The sequence below is a fragment of the Pogoniulus pusillus genome, chromosome 11 (genome assembly GCF_015220805.1).
Source record: "Pogoniulus pusillus isolate bPogPus1 chromosome 11, bPogPus1.pri, whole genome shotgun sequence".
Taxonomy (NCBI): domain Eukaryota; kingdom Metazoa; phylum Chordata; class Aves; order Piciformes; family Lybiidae; genus Pogoniulus; species Pogoniulus pusillus.
Window position 1 is genome coordinate 23942117 of NC_087274.1, and position 18134 is coordinate 23960250.

Consider the following 18134-nt stretch of genomic DNA (forward strand, 5'->3'; position numbering starts at 1 on the left):
ATGCAGGAACCCTTGCACACTGGCCAAATTATTGCCTGGAGCCCTATAAACCTGCAGATCTACACCCTACTTACTACTTTCTTTCACAGAACAAAGAACAATTTAGAAAGAAGAAAGTGCAGGGAATGACCTAGCTGTTGCAACCTAAAACAGAAAGTTCAGTTTTTTAAATTCCAAATTCATTAACCAGCTTAAAAGTTCAGTTATTAGTTATTCTTCCATTAAACTTACCTGCTTGCATTAAATGATAACCAAGTGGTTGTTTTCTACTCTAGACTAATTTTAATTTAATAGCTCTCCACAAATCCTGTCTCGATTATCAAAGCATTCATGATTTTACTAAAGCATGTCAGTCACATTTGTGTCTCTATGCTTGGCTACTACAGAAACATCTTTTCTTGCAATCACACAAAAAGGCTTCCATTGTTATTCTGTGAAACAAGTCTTGAATATTTGGCACATAACAAAACCCGACACATCACACTGAGCTGTTTTTCATGTGATTTCATGTGTCATGAAGGACATATTGAAGCCCTTCACAAATACTTTTTTTAGTGATTTCCTTCTAAAAACACATTTTAAGCAGCAGTTCTTCATGTATCTGTCAATTCAAATGCTAAATAGTTCAGTGCTTTACTATACAGTTGCTTAATAAAATGTAAAAATACCTATTAGAAAGCATGTTTACTTTTCTGAACGTCTACTGAAATGCTAATAGCCTAAATGCTACAGCATCAAAATATGGTAAAGGATTGAAAAAAGGATTAAGAAATGTGAAAGACAAAAAGCAGAACATCCACATCACAGGAAGACAGGACATTTTCACCTTTATCAGAGAAGTTACACATGCCAAAGTTTTGGGTGAAACGTGCTCGGTGATGAAAATCATGGAGGAGTGACAATGAGAAGTTTCTTGGAGAGTTTATTCTAAGGGATGTTAAGAATGCTGATTATATTTGAAACTGAAGTGTTACCAAGCAGCAGAACTGTGTGCCAACTGGGCATCACACACAGCTCATTTAATGTTACTAGGTTTGACATGGGTCCCCTATACAAGGTGATGAGAAACGCTGCATTCTGCTGTAATCACAGGCTATGTGTTCAAGGTGTTATTAACAAATCTTTTTGGTGTTCTTTAATTTATGCAAGGTTTGGAGGTTGTTTGCTGTGGATAACATATTACAAGTAGCTACTTGTTCTTCACCACTTAAACTGTGACATTCTCAGATAATATTTTTTCCCTTTTTGTGTTTTTTTGGTTTGTTTTGTTTTTTATTGTCTGAGGTCAGTTATTTCCAGTTCACTTTAGACCATCAGAAAATGGACCCTGGGTAAGACAAATTCTTTCAAAGCTGCCATCAAATTGTGTTCTCTTAAGATCTTTTGACTTTGCATTAATGTTGTCAATCTTAAACCAATGTCATTAAAAGCAATTATACTTTGATGTGATGAATGTGTCGGATCTTTAGTCAGATCACTGCATGCAAGAGGTGAGAAGGTGTGTTAATTTAAACAATGCCAACAAGGGCTATAGGGTACATACCAAGTGGTTTTACATGCAGGAAAGGAGCAGTTATGGAAATGAAACAAATAAAAAAGGCAAAATACTGCAAAACAAAATATTTTATTAGATGGAAAACAAACTATATGCAATATATATATTAGCTATATTACATCTTTATAAACATTAGTGAGCACTCTCTCCAAAACATATTAAGGCAGTGGCATCAATTTCATTATCCCAAGATACAACATTTAAAAAATAGATACCTAAGTGATTTCCCTTAAACATGCACCAGACATCAGTAATCTTTACAGGAATTTCAGCTTGGGTTCAAACATAATTTCTGCTCCATTTGAGAGTTTGCAACAGAGAGAATCTCTTACTTCAAGCTCTAGCACTCTGAATTCTAACAGCTCATTCTGGTCTTTTGCATCTTGCATCTCATTCTTCAGCTGGTTCTCCTCTTGTTCCATTCTGTAAATCTATGAGATAAACACATCACCATAACATATTGTAAGCAATGGAAATTATACTGTACAGAGTTATGGGCCAGAGCTTTCAACAAAACTAAATTACTTCTGCTTCCCATTAGATGGATAAAGAAGGAATACTACACCAAAAAGTATTTATGAGAAGGGCCAGCAGAAAATGACTGATGTTCTCTTAAAATAGTAATCCAGAAGTACCAAGTAAATGGATGTAAATATTTTATCTACATAAGTTAAGCAATAAAAACTCCCTTTTGAAAGTAAATTGGATTATACCAATATTTGGGCAGACTGTTCTCATTGTCTTTGCATAACTACACATCTCTTCTTTAAGGTATAAGTAAGACAATAATGCAGGAGTTTCAATGCCTGCTTTTCAATTTGCCAGCAATTAACAGAAATTACAAATTGACTATTCGTTAGCTAACTAACAGCTTTGCTCTGCTGTCTAGCTTAACTGTGTTATCTTTTTATATCTATATGAAACTAAAGAGAAGTGTAACACCTGCCATAACATACTATAATGTTTATAATAGCTATTGGAGTGCTTGAATAAATTAGCTCTGAGTGTAGCTACTTTTAGTCAAGAACTTCTCTTTGATTATCTTATTATACTACTATTACTCTACCAATTAACAATAACAATTCTTTGGCTTGTTGAGTACTACCTAACTTTCCTTCTAAGATCAATGCAGAACAGTGATCAATGCTCAACTCTGAGTTAATGACAGTAAATAATACAACAATCTAAATGGATATTAATATAGCTGTGTGGGGGAAATGGAAGACTGAGCAAGCAGGAAATTTCATGAGTGATCAGGCAGTAATCATCTTCATGGAACTGTGAGATTGTATTTTCTTGGACACTAGAAACATCAGCCAGCTTGGGTTCTACTGTTGGCTATACAATAGTAACTCCACAATAAAAAGCAGCTTCCATTTCCAAAGAGTACAAAAAACCACTGGTACTTTAATCAGAGACTTCAATCCAAATTGCTGTTTGTGGAGGGGAATAACATATAAGCAATTTTCATTTAAATATTCCAGCAGTTAGTACATTTGTTTCCTTTTAGCATCCTTCTATGATAAAGAGCAGCAATAGCGAAAATATTCCCAGATTCTGAACACGCACCTTCTCTAGTAATTCCTGATTTGTTCTGATTAACAGCTGCTTTTCTTCTACCCATTTTGAATCCTACAGGAAAAAAAAAAGGGGGGGGGGATTAAAAAGATATAAATTATATGATACGATTGCATAGGACAAATGAATGACCTCAACAATCAGAAGATTTCAGACATCATTGTACATTCAAGTAGAAAAATGGCCACACAGTGGAAAAATAAAGCTCTCATAAACATTTCAAAGACAAGTATCTCATTAAACTATAGAGAAAACAAAAGTTCTTGTCTTTTCTTGAAGCTGAATCTTTTGCTTCCTAATATGTTCCAGCTAAGCATATACTTTAAAGACTTTACATATAGCAATTGTGGGTCAAAGCTGTTACATGATATTTTAAGTCATTTTGAAAACTCTTCTTAACTCAAAACTTCTTCAAGGCTATATAGTCAGGGAAGTGACATAAGACATTGTGTGCTCCATTTGAAAACTGTATTTCCATTCAATCACTTGTTCCAAAGCTCATCTGGTCGTTTAGGTTTTTTCCCTGACTTAAAAAGGCCTCAGCAAATACTGTTTTACAAGTCCAGGCTACAAAATCCTCGCTGCCAGCTGTAAATGGACACTCAGACTTAATGGATCATTAACAGCCAAATTCACTTTCCTCTCCATGTAGAGGAAAGTATTCACATAACCTAGCTCACATCAGTTAAATAAGTGTAATAAGACAATACCCAACACTTAATATGCCATATGCACTCTACATCAAATTAGTTCCTAAGGAAAAAAAGAGAGTTATTTAAAAACTAAATGTCTTTACTAAAGCATTAAGGCTGATACTTTGTCAGCAAGGTGTTTGGACATTGATGCTGAAGGAGAAATTAATGAAATCTGAATATCCCTGAGCATTAACCAGCCCTGAAGTGCAACCAAAGAAATTTAAACCATTATGATATAATATTTATTCCAATTATTTTTTAAGTTTGAAGTAAGTTTTTCCTACCTATTGTCCACTACAGTTTCATATTCTACTGCTCTTTCTTCCGTTCCCCCTCAGATACAAGAATACAAAAGTGCAGATCAAGTTCCATGCAGAGTAACCAATGGTATGATGTTTTGAGTATCATGCTAAGAATAAGACACTGAGTAGGCAGGACCTTTGCCAAGAACTTTTGAAATGAAAGAAACGTTAAAAATGAAAGCCAATATCTAGTTTAACAATTAACTAGCACTTCACTAAGCTCGAGGAATGAGTGGCACACACAGACAGGGTGGATATTCCAGTGAGCACCGATGGTAAAAGGCAGGTTTAACAGTTAACAGCAGATCTACAGGTTCAGCTACTCCAGTTCACACAAGGAGAATAAATAGATTATTTTGCCCTGTTGATAATTAGTTTTTGTGTCTTTCCTGATGAAGTTCAACTGAGTTTTCTGAGAAAACTTTAACTCTGGTGAAACTCCATTTATACACACATGAGGTCACAAGAGAGATAAGCATTCAAAAAAATTAAATCCTGCTGGCACATTATATATTCCAACGTTTTGAGATGTACTATTTACCACTATCAATATTTTATTAGGATGTCCTCCCTTAAATATAAAGTTTCTTATGTATGCACCTCCATTTACCTTGCAGAAATGGATTATTTAAGTCTTATTTTACATCTAGAAGAATCCTACCAGATGGATCTGATGAAATTAACAATAGCCAGTGACACTTCCTATGAAATTGCACAGAAATTATTATACATCAACCTTCAAACAGTTCTTTAGCAATAAGAGTCTCATCTCCTGCTCTGAATTTGGCTTCAGGAAAATTATTGTGGTTGTTGTTTCTGTTTCCTCAAGCTGTAAAGCAAGACTAGAAATCCCTGAGATAATAGACAAGGATTTTTTGATTCAGTGCTTCCTTCTGAAAAGCACTTTAGGGACTGGTTAGGGACTGGTTGCCTGAACAAGCATTTCACAAGTACTGTTAAATCATCACGACTACCATGACCATCTAAATGACAAAGTAATAACAACTTAAAAAAAATGACATAGTGCACAAACAAGTCATTTTCTCATCACAACCATTTATTTTGTTAAATGTAAATACTAACAGGTGAAGAGAACTGAGAAGGTGCTAGAGCTCCCAGGAAGACACTGTGACCATTTCTCTGGAAAGCTAATGCTTAGAGTAGGAACTAGCCCACTAGAGACAATTTCATATCACTCCTTGTCACATCCTTGTTGGCCTTCTCACAATTACTAAGAGACACAAAGTCAAAACTGTGGCTGTGGACCTCCTAATGTAACAACTAATGAAATTTTAATTTCCAAGCATAGCTTTTTGACATACCATTCCTGAACCAAAAGTCACAGAAAGAATTTATTGCATCTGCACTTATTCACACACACAGTACTTCTATTTCAGACTGCAAGAGTCAACTATTTTGTTAATGCTTTCAATTACACAGCAATTTGCCCTCAATGCCTTCATTATTAATACACTAAAACATCAGCAGTAGATCCTTAAGAGGTCTTCAGTTGCAGTTATTCTTCAAAAATCTCATAAGCCATCGTTTTTAAAATGATAAAATATTATCTCTTCTTAGTAATATTTGATTTACATTCAATTTAATAAACAAATTGCAGTCTTTTGTGGAAGCTAATATGAATAATTTCAATCCTTAACTTGTCTGTGATCCCCAATCCTTTGCAGTTACACAAAATCTTAAAGAAAGACTTTTTCTTCCAAATAATAAACCATTAAAATAGTGCTCCTATGAACTAATTGTTATTCATAATTGGTTTTTATTTAGTGCTCCAGGAGCATTAGTTGCTGGAGGTGTTCAAGAAAAGACTGGATAAGGCACTCAGTGCCATGGTCTAGTTGACTGAATAGGGCTGGGTGATGGGTTGGACTGGATGATTTTGGAGGTGTCTTCCAACCTGGTTGATTCTGTGATTCTATTTAGTGCTACAGGAGCAGTAGTCTCCGAGATGTGTATCTACGGATAGTTAAATTCTATTTTATTATCATGTGCTATCTGCAATCTTAAAATTGCTATTTTGAATAATAAAGTGTAAAGTAACATCTCCCCCAGTCTTCCTGGTGTGTTCTAGAAGTTATGTAATCAAACATCTTCTAAGGGCACTCTCATAACAATCAGCCTTCATAAAGATTCTAGCTACTATTAAATATACAACAGTAGCCACATCTTCAAGTATTTACACAATATACCAAAGCACAAAGCCTAATTTTACTGTTTGTGATGGTGTGGGAATTTAGAAGTAGCTGAGTCCTCCAAGAATTTAAGCCCAGGAGAGTTAACACTGCTAGCCAGACACGCTGGGAGGTCTGTTACTCTAGCTGAAGACTGTGTGGAAGTGATTTGGGTTTTTGCTTTTAATTCTTCTATGCTGCACACTAAAAATGTTCTGCAGTACGAATATAAAACATTGATTTCATTTGTATTTATAGCAAATATAAACAAACTGGAAATCGGGAGAAAAGGCTGCACCAAATCACAATGGGAACAGACTTTTCAGTGCATCTACACGTGGTTATTTCAGTATTATGCATTAGTATATTACATGACAGAGAATTAACCTCTAATGGGATTTTCTTAGCCAATGTAATGTTTCTCTTTATTTAAGTAAGTAGCCTCTTTGTGGATCAACAATTAGGCTGTATCAGTCACGCTAGCACACCAGCAAGCAATGAAGATGGCAAGGGCACCACTGCATGCAAGGGAGAAAATGATGTTGTAGAGGACATTAAGAGAGCCTTTTACCTGTCCTTTCTCAATTAGAGCTTTCTCCAAGTCCTCAATTTTTGCCTGACACCTGAGAAGATCAGCTTGCAGTTGTTCACGTGTCTGGGGGAAGAGAAAAAGTACAGAAAAGTGTGTATATGCTTGTACATACAGGTGCATCTATACAAGTAGATTAAATGACACATGGGATCAAGTAAAGATATCTTCTACATACTTATGGGATGTCCAGTCAGCTTTTCTTGTTTTTCATTAAAATAACTGCTTTTGTGTTTATGTTGCAAAATGCTTAAAACCATCAGTTTCACAGTTTATTTTTTCCTTCACTGCCTAAAGTGATGTTATCATCACACATTAAGTAATAAAAAATAATTCTCAGGGAAAAGAAATATAAGGAGAAGAAACCCACAGCAGAGCTCTAGGAAGCTATTCATAATCTTTAGTAATTCAGGACAATTGGAACTGGCTAAAAAAAGAAAGAGAATTGTAATAAGCACTGAAAAAGTCCTATAGATAAATAAAATATATTGACTTTAAATAGTTTATCCCATAAACAGCATCCACTAGTCAGTTTTCTACAACTAATTATTGTGCTATAGTAGGTACTAACCCCTGAGTCCAATCCAAGAGACTGGAAGCAACAAGGTACTAAACAAAAAGGATATCTCTAGAGACTTGCAATTACTGAGGCTCCTTGAGCTACTGCAAGTACTTTTCCCAGCCTGCTTCAGGTATTCTTTCACCTAAGCAGTCAAAAAATCCCACGGGGATTTTCTTCTGCATCTTTGAGTCCTTGTTGTTTAGCTTCAGCCTCATCTAAAAATAACAGGAAACATTCATCCCACCAGAACATAAGACCCTATGAAGTCATGCATGCAAAAAGCGATCTTCTGACTCACTCAAAAGATGGATGTGACATAAGAGACCAAAATACCACTAAAAAGGAACAAAAAATCACAAGCTTTAGTAAAGGGACAGTTTGCAAATGCCTGCAAAAGAAAATTTAAAAGAACTATTAAAAAATACTCATATCCATGTCTGCCTTCCCACAAAAGTGAAGGAAACAGGCAGTGGTTTCATGTATTCCATGAAACACTTGAAGGAACAGTTCCACTGTAAGAGTTTGGTAAGGTTTTTTTAATGCACTCATCTAATAAAAGTCCCTATGTATTTGTAACAACCTTTTACCTGATTCATTTGAAATCTACCCTGTTCCTATGCAAATTGCAGGCTCAGTTTGGATATCACTCTCAATACACTGTTCTCACCACTGAAATGTGCAATACATTATGCATCCTAGAATACAGTGTAATGATACTTTTGTTCTGATTGCATCAGATGAATATAAACTGTTACCTTCTTGATATCATCCTCTAATTCTGGAGAAAAAAAGAAACAAAACATTGTACTTTGTGTTTCTTGCAAAGATATCTCCTTCTATCCTCAGTTTGTTTCAGCTTTTAAAATTATTTCAGACTTAAAAGAAATTTCAGTTAAAAAATTACCCTTGCTTCTCTCTCTGCATCCAGAGTTCCACCAACTTGTTCCTGAAGCAAGGCATATGCCCTTTGCAAAGCTTGATACTCTCTTGTTAGCTGGCAGAACCTTAATTCAGCTTCTTCTTTAGGCGTGCTCTTAATGAAGAGGAGGGGGGGAAAAAAAAGTGGTTTTGTGCATGTAAAGATAAACATGTATGATAACGGGTTTGTTGGTATAGACAGACTCACAAATGCAACAAGCAACGCAACTCGTATCGAGTCTCCAAGGCTAGTAAAGGTTTAAAAGAAAACAAAACCAGTAGAGATAGAGGGAAGGATGATTTGAAGATGATGCAGAAATGCAGAGCTCAGTAACTGGTTTGGACCACACAATTTCAGGAGCATATAAGTGACTACATAAGGCAGTAATGTATAGAGATGGGAAGAAATTGACTGGGGAAAGATGAGAGGGAACAATTCTACGCAGCACTGTCTTCAGCAACTCCACTGCCATGACGACTTCAGAAAGAGTCCACTCTGTTTATAAGTCCACCACTCCCTTACTCTTTGCCTCTATTTTGTCAGGGTGAAAGATTCTACTAGCACAAGCACACTAACACAGAAATTACATTTCAAAATCCAGAAGATGGATTGGGTTGGGTTTGGGTTTTTTGTGGTGTTGTTTTGGCGTTGGTTTTGTTTGCTTGGTTGGTTTTGTTTTGCTTTTAACATTAAGTACTCTCAACACCTTCATTTCAGCTAAATTCTGAGTAAATGACATAAACATTTTCAAAGTCTTTCCTATAATGCTATACATATAATCCTATAAAGGCAAGAAATGTCCTTCCTTTTAATTAATTTTTGCTCCAGGAACTCAAGCTTCAAGGAAAAGAGGTCAACAATATTGCTAGATATTAAACCTAGAAAAACAGGAAGCTTCTTGTGAGTGAGGATTATTAAGCACAAGTTAGTGAACAAAAAATAAAGATGAAAAAGAGCATCTAATTCATACCTTGTCCTCAGCCCTGCAATCTTTTAAAGTAGGCCATCTGCGCTGTATATCACAGAGCTGAGACAAAATGTGTCAGTGGATATTTACTACCCATGATCATTTAAGCTTTGATGAATTGCAAAAGCCTCTCTCAGTATTGTTAAGTACAGGAAGAAAATCCTGGTCATATCAAAACAGTCAAATAAATTATAAGGTTGAAAGGCAAACTATTGTCTAGTAACTATGACTTTTGGCAAGGCAGCATGTGTATTCATTTTCTTTTGACTAATAAGAAAGGGTTTGAGAAAAACAGTTTCATTTCTCAACCTATTGTCTGCCAAATCTGTCAGGCAGAATATTATTTTATGAATTCTATTGTAATAGCTGTGGATGTGTTTACTGGACTTGAAAGAAAACAAAGCAATTCCCTGCTTAATCTTTCATAATCCCTGTGGCAGAATAGCTGAAACAAAAAGTCTACATTTACACCTAATGTCAGTTTTTATAGACAAAAAAAGAACCAAATCAGCTATTACTTACATCTTCCAAATCCTCTTCTGGTGTTGCTGGTGTCCTGTCTGTCTTATCTGTGTTATATGACGTTACAGATGATGTTTCTGAATCAACAGATTCCTCATCAAATCCAAAAAATGTCTCCACAACATGCCTCTGAAAAGTTAGGTTTTCTTAATTATTAGCAAAACAGTTGGAAACCCCCAAAGGCCCAGCAAGCACAAGCCCAGGTCTTCTCTGATCACAGAATTTCTTAGATTGGAAAAGACCTTCAAGCTCATCAGATCCAATCATTAATTTCACACTGACAAGTCCTTGACTAAACCAAATCCCTCAGCAGAACATCCCATCACTATTAGTCGCTGTGGTTGGAAAGGACCACCAGGATCAGCCAGTCCAACCTTCATCCCAGCATCCTTAATCACTAGACCACAGCCTCAAGCGTCACATCTACTCTCCTTTTAAACACCTCCAGGGATGGTGACTCCACCACCTCCCTGGACAGCCCGTTCCAGTGCCTGACCACCCACTCAGTAAAGAACTTCCTCCCAACATCCAACCTAAACCTCCCCTGATGCAACTTGAAGCCATTTCCTCTTGTCCTATCATTAGTAATTCAGGAGAAGAAACCAACTCCAGCCTCACTATAACTTCCTTTTAGATAGCTGCAGAGGGCAATAATGTCCTGATCACTAGTTCAGTATTTCAGAAGGCAAAAGGCTCAACTGTAAACCCTTGTTTGCTGATCAAAGTAGCTACTTTTTCAACATCATTTGTATTAGAACCCCCAAGGCCTGAACTGGGTGCAATTCTTAACACAGCAATGCTCTAGCAAAGGTATTAAAGCTAATTACCAAAATCATATAGATCTTAGAAGATTCAGAGTAGAGGCATCTGTAATGCAGTGTGATGCAGCATACAAGATGTGGAACCAAATTATTCCAAAGAACAATATGGAACAAATTTTGTTTTCATACTAATTAAAATAATTTACATTTTTCAAAATCCTACTTAAAAGTCTAAGTTGCTGCTTCCCATTTATTTTTAAAATACCTTTTTCCTCATTTTTTTCAAGAGTTTGCTCCAAACCAACACTTCAAACTAGCAGGTCCTCTTCTGAGCCTCTTAATTGTTTCACTGAAGATAAACACTTCAAATGACAATTTAAAAATTCATGCTACATTTTAAAATGAATCAGTTCTACTAAAATCTCCTTCTGGAAGGCTGTTATGCACTCAAAATAACCAACAACCCTAAAAGCCACATCTTTTCCAAATAGACTGTGCTTATCCATATGCATACAGAAAATATGATGCAGAAAAGCAAAGAGCTTTTGAACAGTCTTTAGAAACAACCTTCATTTCGCAGGCTGCTAGACCACTATTTAGTGCATTCACAAGAAAAGGATCACAGTTACAGTAGTAAAAACCCTGTAAAGAAAAACACATTACTTAAGAAGCACTGTAATCCTGTCACCAGGCAAATCTATGTCTAAGGTGCTTAAAACAAACACTTCCTTGGGATAATTTAATCCTTTCCTCCAGCATTCACATGCTGCATCAGTCTGTTCACCATTCTGTCCTACTTAAAACAAAGGACACAGGGAATGGGATTAAACTCTGTTAGAGAAATACAATGACTCATCCATAAAACTCTGTTCTCTCACGCTGAAATTACAAATATTTCAGACTTCTCTCTCATAAGGACAAAACCTGAGGTGCATTAGTCCCTAGGAGATGGCACATCCATCACATCTCCCACACTAAATACTGATTGCAGCCTACAACCATCTAACTGTAATATTGCAAGTAAGTATTGGGAGCTGAAAACAGGGCTAAAGAAATGGTGCTGCCTTCAGGTTATAAGGAAAACTACCAGATGTACAATCTGGATTGCCACGTCAACTCAGCAAGAAGAACATTCTGACTCCAAAATGATGATGAGATACAATTTCAGAAAGATGAATGTAGATTACATGGAGGTAATGAAGATTATGGCAGGTAAAGAAAAATCAAGCTGCTATCATGTAAATTGCATCCTCGATTTGCAGGGCAGATACCTCTTACTCAGAGGTGATGAAAGCAAAGCCAAAAGAAAGCTGTATACAGACTCTTACGTCAGTGCTTTTATATCCTCCTCTTCTGCCTGTACCACCTTATCAGAACATTTAGTCTATGCTGTAGAGGAACCCAGTACAAGGACAAGCAATTCCAAGGACTATAGCACAGCTGACCTTGCTCTTGCCTACTGTTTCAAGAGTGCTTAATTTAAAAAATTACAAAAGCTCTTGAGCAATACTCAACCAAAACCTGCAGTAAGTGCAGGCCTGAGGGCTGACCAAGTGAAACAAAGTCAAGCTTTGGCTTTGAAAGAGTTGGTAGAAAGGAATTCTAAAAGATGGAGAGCAGAACTCCTGTGTATTGTCAGATATATGGCACAGAGAATGCAGAACCATGAAGGTCACCAGCAGCTTAGTTAAAACTGGCAGTAAGGCTAATCATACCTAAGGTGCTTTTTTCTATACTTCAAACTACTGTCACTTTTGTAGGTAGCTCAGCTTGGGGATGTATCTTCCTTTAACCCTGAATGCACACACCCACAGAGTGCACAAAACAGCAAGAACAGAACAGCTAAAAAGCAGTGAATTTCCTTTACAGAAGTTACCTAAAGCAATGCCATTATTTTGACAAAAGACACTAGCTGCATTTTAGATTATTAGATGGGTGGGAATTAATAAAAATCATGTATTTAAAAATCAGTATTTCCAATCACAGTTAAAAAAAAAAAAAAAAAACACCTTCCAAGAGTTAAAAATCAACAAGAGTTAAAAAGTCAAAGCAAGAGTTAAATGCTATACAGACTGCCTATAATATTTGGAGTTATGAGTGAACCACTTGTTTATTTTTGATGACTCCATTCTCTTTAGAGCTGTACATTTATCATACATTTACCAGCTAGAAATAGAGATAAGGTGTTTAACCATTGTATATTAATTGCACATGTATGAATTGCTTCACAACATCATTACATAATAGCTGCTTTTTATTGCTGAGCATCCAGTGCCTGAAGCAAGAATCACAAGAAGTGATTCACAGCAAAACTACAACAGACACCAATATGTGAACAGCTGTCGAGTTAAAAAGAGTTGGGAAAAAAAAAGACCTCTGATTCATACAAGTTTGTTGACCAACACTACATTAAATAATAAGGTATAAATACATACACCAGCTCCAAAGGGGATTCCACATGGAGCTCAAAATCTGAATCACAGTGGGTTTTGAACAGTCAACATGAACATGTCCAAAACTCTCTGGATTTTTGTACCCATCTATACACTATTTTCATTCAAATTTTGTTCAGAATCTTCTTTAAAATGGGAATATTCTCAACTGTGAGCTCAAAGGCTCTTTTGTATTGATTTGCACATTTGCTACTTCTAAATCAACTTCAGAACTCATAATTCAGCATATAAATTGCTGAAATTTTTGTATTTAAATTCTAGCGGCAAGTGACTGCATTTAATAGCAGGCATTTTTCACATGGATTTATAGCAATGTTCTCATGTAAATTTTGAAGTGAAATTATGCATTAAGTCTTTATAACTCAAGTATTAATATTTCTGCTGAGGTATGGTGCTCAGCAAACATCGAGGTCTAGACTGTGATAAATTAATAGCGACACACAGCCCACACTCTATGCAAATTTTAATACACCCTTATGTTTTTTAGTGGCTTGGATTAGATATGCCTACATATAAATAATCTGATTTCTCTGTTGCTAGAGTAGTTTCACTTTACATTTAAATATCTCATTTTCAAAAAATTAATCTAACATGATGAAAATGATCCAAGGTGAATTCCCCTGTAATGCAATCAGACGAGCTAATCAGTCACTCCTTACCTTCATGCTTATATGTCATTTCTTGGCAGCCAGAAAAATACAGGCACACCAAACCACAGAGACAGATAAAAAAGGAAAAACATAAAATAAGAAATATGAACTCCATCACTCCAAGGTGCAGGCTTTCCACTGCCACAAATAGAGAATATTTATCAACATTTAAAAATAATAACAATCAAAGCCAGAGAGACCTGCAGTTTGCAAGTGAACTGGGCAATTATGCCCCATTTTCAGGTGTGTGACTCCATCAGTCATGGAAACACTCTAACTCCATTCAACATGCCAAAAATAAACAAAACCTCCAAAATATTGGTTACTTCACTACAAAAACATGGGGGAAATAAAAATGAAGGCAAAAGAAAAAAAAGGACCTGAAAAGAATTCCTAAACAGCAAAATAAGATTCATCTCTGGTACCTCTTTTTTCCTAACAAGTCTAATGGCATGTTACTGTAAAAGGAAATAAATAAACCACCATCAGCTAAGGCAGCTTCACTTCAGAGAAAACTATCCCACTGTACCTGCAGAGTCACAATACTACTGCTCTAAACACTTTGCAACCATAGAGATTATAAAGTCCCAACTCGCCATGCTGCTCCCTTCCTTAGGGAACCCAAGCCCATTGCTAACACTATTCTATGGCTTCCTATGTCCCTTGGCAATTAAAAGAGTGCTCAGGTAAAGCTACACTAGCAACAGTAACCTACTGCACCTACAGAGCTCCAGAGTAAACCAGACATCTGACTGCAAAAAAATTACATTAAAAATTCAGTCCTTGATATCTTCAAGACCTTCGGGGACCCAGTGGGGCTAGAAAGTTCTCTGTACTAACTTGATGGATCATTCACACAAGCTGCCTTGAAGATAGAGAAAGGCAGGCCATGGATTTTGCTCCACTTGCAGGAATCACTGTCAGGAAAACATTTATGTTACAAATTAGACACTGTCCAGTCAGGGCACATCAGAAACAAAGAAACTTGGGGTGTAAATGCAGCCCTTTAGGAGAGCCTACAACAGTCATAATCATAGAATCAACCAGGTTGGAAGAGACCTCCAAGATCATCCAGTCCAACCTAGCACCCAGCCCTATCCATTTAACTAGACCATGGCACTAAGTGCCTCATCCAGTCTTTTCTTGAACACCTCCAGGGACGGTGACCCCACCACCTCCCTGGGCAGCCCATTCCAATGGCAAATCACTCTCTCTGGGAAGAAGTTCCTCCTAACGTACAGCCTATACCTACCCCGGCACAGCTTGAGACTGTGTCCCCTCATTCTATTGCTGACTGCCTGGGAGAAGAGACCAACCCTCACCTGGCTACAGCCTCCCTTCAGGTAGTTGTAGACAGCAATGAGGTCACCCCTGAGATTACTCTTCTCCATGAATTAACCCTGTGCATCAAGTTCCTGTTTATTATGCCAAAAAATGAATCTTTCTATGTCTTCTATTCACAGTTTAACCAAATTCATGAAACCTAATTCTCATCATCTAGTTCCTTTTTCACCTTATCAAGGAAGAGTGGGACACAGGTGCAAACAGATGCAACTCCAACAGCTAAACTTGATGATTCACTGTGCTGATGCCAAGTTTGCATTCAACAAACCTTAGACAACCAAATCCAAAGATATATGTCTGTAATTCCTCATCCTGAGTGGCTGGTTGGGACAGATACATCCCTGATTTTGATGGGATATCATCACCATATGAAATTCTCACACAGATCTTAGATAGAAATACACTTGCAATGGACATCGCTTCATATGTAAAAGACACATCATCATTGGCAGCATCATCTTCTGCGAAGCAGAGAACTTCAGTGGCTGAATCTCTCAGAATACAGGCAGAACAGAATGCAGAGCAATAAAAAAGAACCACCTGGAGGTCACCGGGAATACATCGCACTGAACACACTGTACACATTGATGACAGAAATTCTCTTAAGCTACCATATAGATGACAACTCTCCGTTCTTAACTTCCATTTTCCCCTTACCCTATTTTCATCCCCTCTCACACTCCAGGTTATGTTCAACTTCCAAAAAAAAAAACAAAACCCTCCATTATTCAACAAAATTAATTATGTTAAGCATTTGTCATAATAAACACTAAAGGTTCACTCTGAAGTAATTTTTATCTGTTCTTACCATCTCATTTTTTCCTTGTAGTTTGCAACCTAGAGTAAAACAAGTGCTAGTAAAAAATAGAATTTGCTTACTCTTTATATATCACATACAGCAAGATCATTTCAATAACATCCCTACCATGAGCTGAAGTTTTCAGCTGCAATTAAGCAGTCACTTGGTATGATTAAAGGGTATATTTTCCTTTAAAAGAGATGAATATTTGTTCTTTGTAATGTTAGCTGCTTCAAACCATTGCATCATTTAGGTCTCAAAAAACTTGAGTTATTTAGGCCACAATAGGTAAAACTGCAATTATATTTAAGCATAACAAACCTCAAAATTACAACACTTGTCTGCAGGGCAAAACTTAACAGCTCCTGAATTATCCTAAGAAAAGGTTAATAAGCACTTACCAGAGAAAACTGGGAGATTACAAGATTTTTTTACCATTAATTTAAATAGAGATTTAATTTCAGGCAGTGTTTGATACAAGCATTCTTCAGAACAATAAAAATTCATGGAAAACCCAAGATTTGCTCACCTTTGGAGGCTTCAGACTTTTCCTCCTCTGTTTTTTAGACCGCAATAATCGTTCCCTTTCCTGGAAGGAAATAGAACATTTTAGTATGGCTTTATTTTAAACCACATTTAGGTATGTCTAACACAAATATCATCAACATTTTCTGAAAGCCTATGATAAAACTAACACAAAGACAATGTCTTTATTCTTTATATGTTAATATAACCCCACACCATACTGTGGCTTTATTCCTTTGGCAAACAAACCTTCAGCCACATACTTTACACACTTGATGGGAAGTTGGCAAGAAAAGGCTTTGCTAAATACTGGACACAGATTTCTGTTCTTTTGACTCTTTTACCAAGCAGCTCACTATGGAAACAGAATTCACATTCTCACTTCAGTGTTCAACCATCCTGAAGAAGCAGGTCGGTAGCCAAAAATGAGTCCAGTCTCAGTAATTAGAAGTCACTGTATAAGGCATACTCTGGAATATAAGCACACTTAGCCTTGCAGGGTGAAAGCCTGAAACCCAAAGGCACTCTCAGTCTGTCAGCTTACTTAGTGTCTTTTTCTTTTAGCTGTGGGTTTGGAACAAGACTGCAATTACCTAGATCATAACAGGAGGAGGTTACAACTAGAAAAATGCAGGGTTAATGAACAAGTCTAAGAATACTCCCTTGAATTCCAAAGGAGGAGGAAGAGAAGGTTAAAAATATAAAGGAGCAAGGAGAAAAAACCCCAAGACAGGAGGCACGTTATCTATCTCCTTGTCTTTTTCCTAATTCTTTCCTTAGCTCTGCATCTTTGTTTGCAACACCTCTGTTTTTAAAATAGTTCCATGTGCTTCTCCAGCAGCTACTGTTCACTGCATGCTATCATTCTATGAAAGTATTTTTGCTTTATATTCAGTTCAGAAACTGAAAAATAGTAAAATAACTTATTTTTATCAGCACATGGTTCCACAAATGAAATCTAGGAAAATCTTAGATAATTCAGAAGAGCACAATTTAATATATAGCTCCTTTAACACATGTGGGTTTCAAAATAAGGGGGGGGGGGGGGGGGGGGAATAATGTTAAAATAGAATGGAATAGGTATTCCAAGCTGCAGAATAATTAATATAATGTAATAGATCTACTATATTCTATATATTTAATGTAATACAGCTGAAACCACACAATTTAAGGCTATAGCATTGTGAAAAATCACTCTCTCCCTAAGTACCTGGTTAAGGTACAGTCCCTGCTTTAACCTGAGTCTCCTGACTCCCAAGCAGGAGTCAAAACACTTGGACTTCCCTTCCACTTCAGTGCAGAAAGAATAAACACTTGCAACATCCCCCACTCCTTCCTCTTTCTAATCTTATTTGTAGGACATCTGCTTTATTTACTACCTCAGTAACACATCAATCCACCAGAACAGCAATAATGACAATTAAAAAGTCCAGAACATAGCTGTTTCTGAGAGACCTCAAGTTGATATGGCTTCTAAAGCATCAAAGATACCCTACAAACGACACTGTTAATCAATTCAGACAAGCCTGTTGCCTGTTGTTCTTATTCCTGTGTTATCATATTGGCCTCAGCCGGAGTTAAGCTGATTTTTGTATTAATCATGTGTGTGACATGCGGGTCATTCTTGATAATGATGACAGATTTGTATTCTGTAAAAGTGTGGTTTGAGCCAGAAAAAAAAATAGCAGAAAAGCATAATGGAAGCGCAGAATTCCACCGCACTC

The 18134-nt window shown here is 36.6% G+C and overlaps 1 protein-coding gene across 1 annotated transcript in view; it reads right to left on the minus strand.

The window, feature by feature from the left end:
* Nucleotides 1-18134, minus strand: part of JAKMIP1 (janus kinase and microtubule interacting protein 1) — a 182588-nt gene that overhangs the window by 101783 nt on the left and 62671 nt on the right. The window contains exons 9-14 of the mRNA XM_064151471.1: nucleotides 16415-16474; nucleotides 9879-10007; nucleotides 8375-8503; nucleotides 6891-6974; nucleotides 3125-3187; nucleotides 1888-1986 (exon numbers count right to left, since the gene is read on the minus strand). Coding sequence (XP_064007541.1) covers nucleotides 1888-1986; nucleotides 3125-3187; nucleotides 6891-6974; nucleotides 8375-8503; nucleotides 9879-10007; nucleotides 16415-16474 — 564 coding nt within the window. The remainder of the gene's footprint in view (nucleotides 1-1887; nucleotides 1987-3124; nucleotides 3188-6890; nucleotides 6975-8374; nucleotides 8504-9878; nucleotides 10008-16414; nucleotides 16475-18134) is intronic.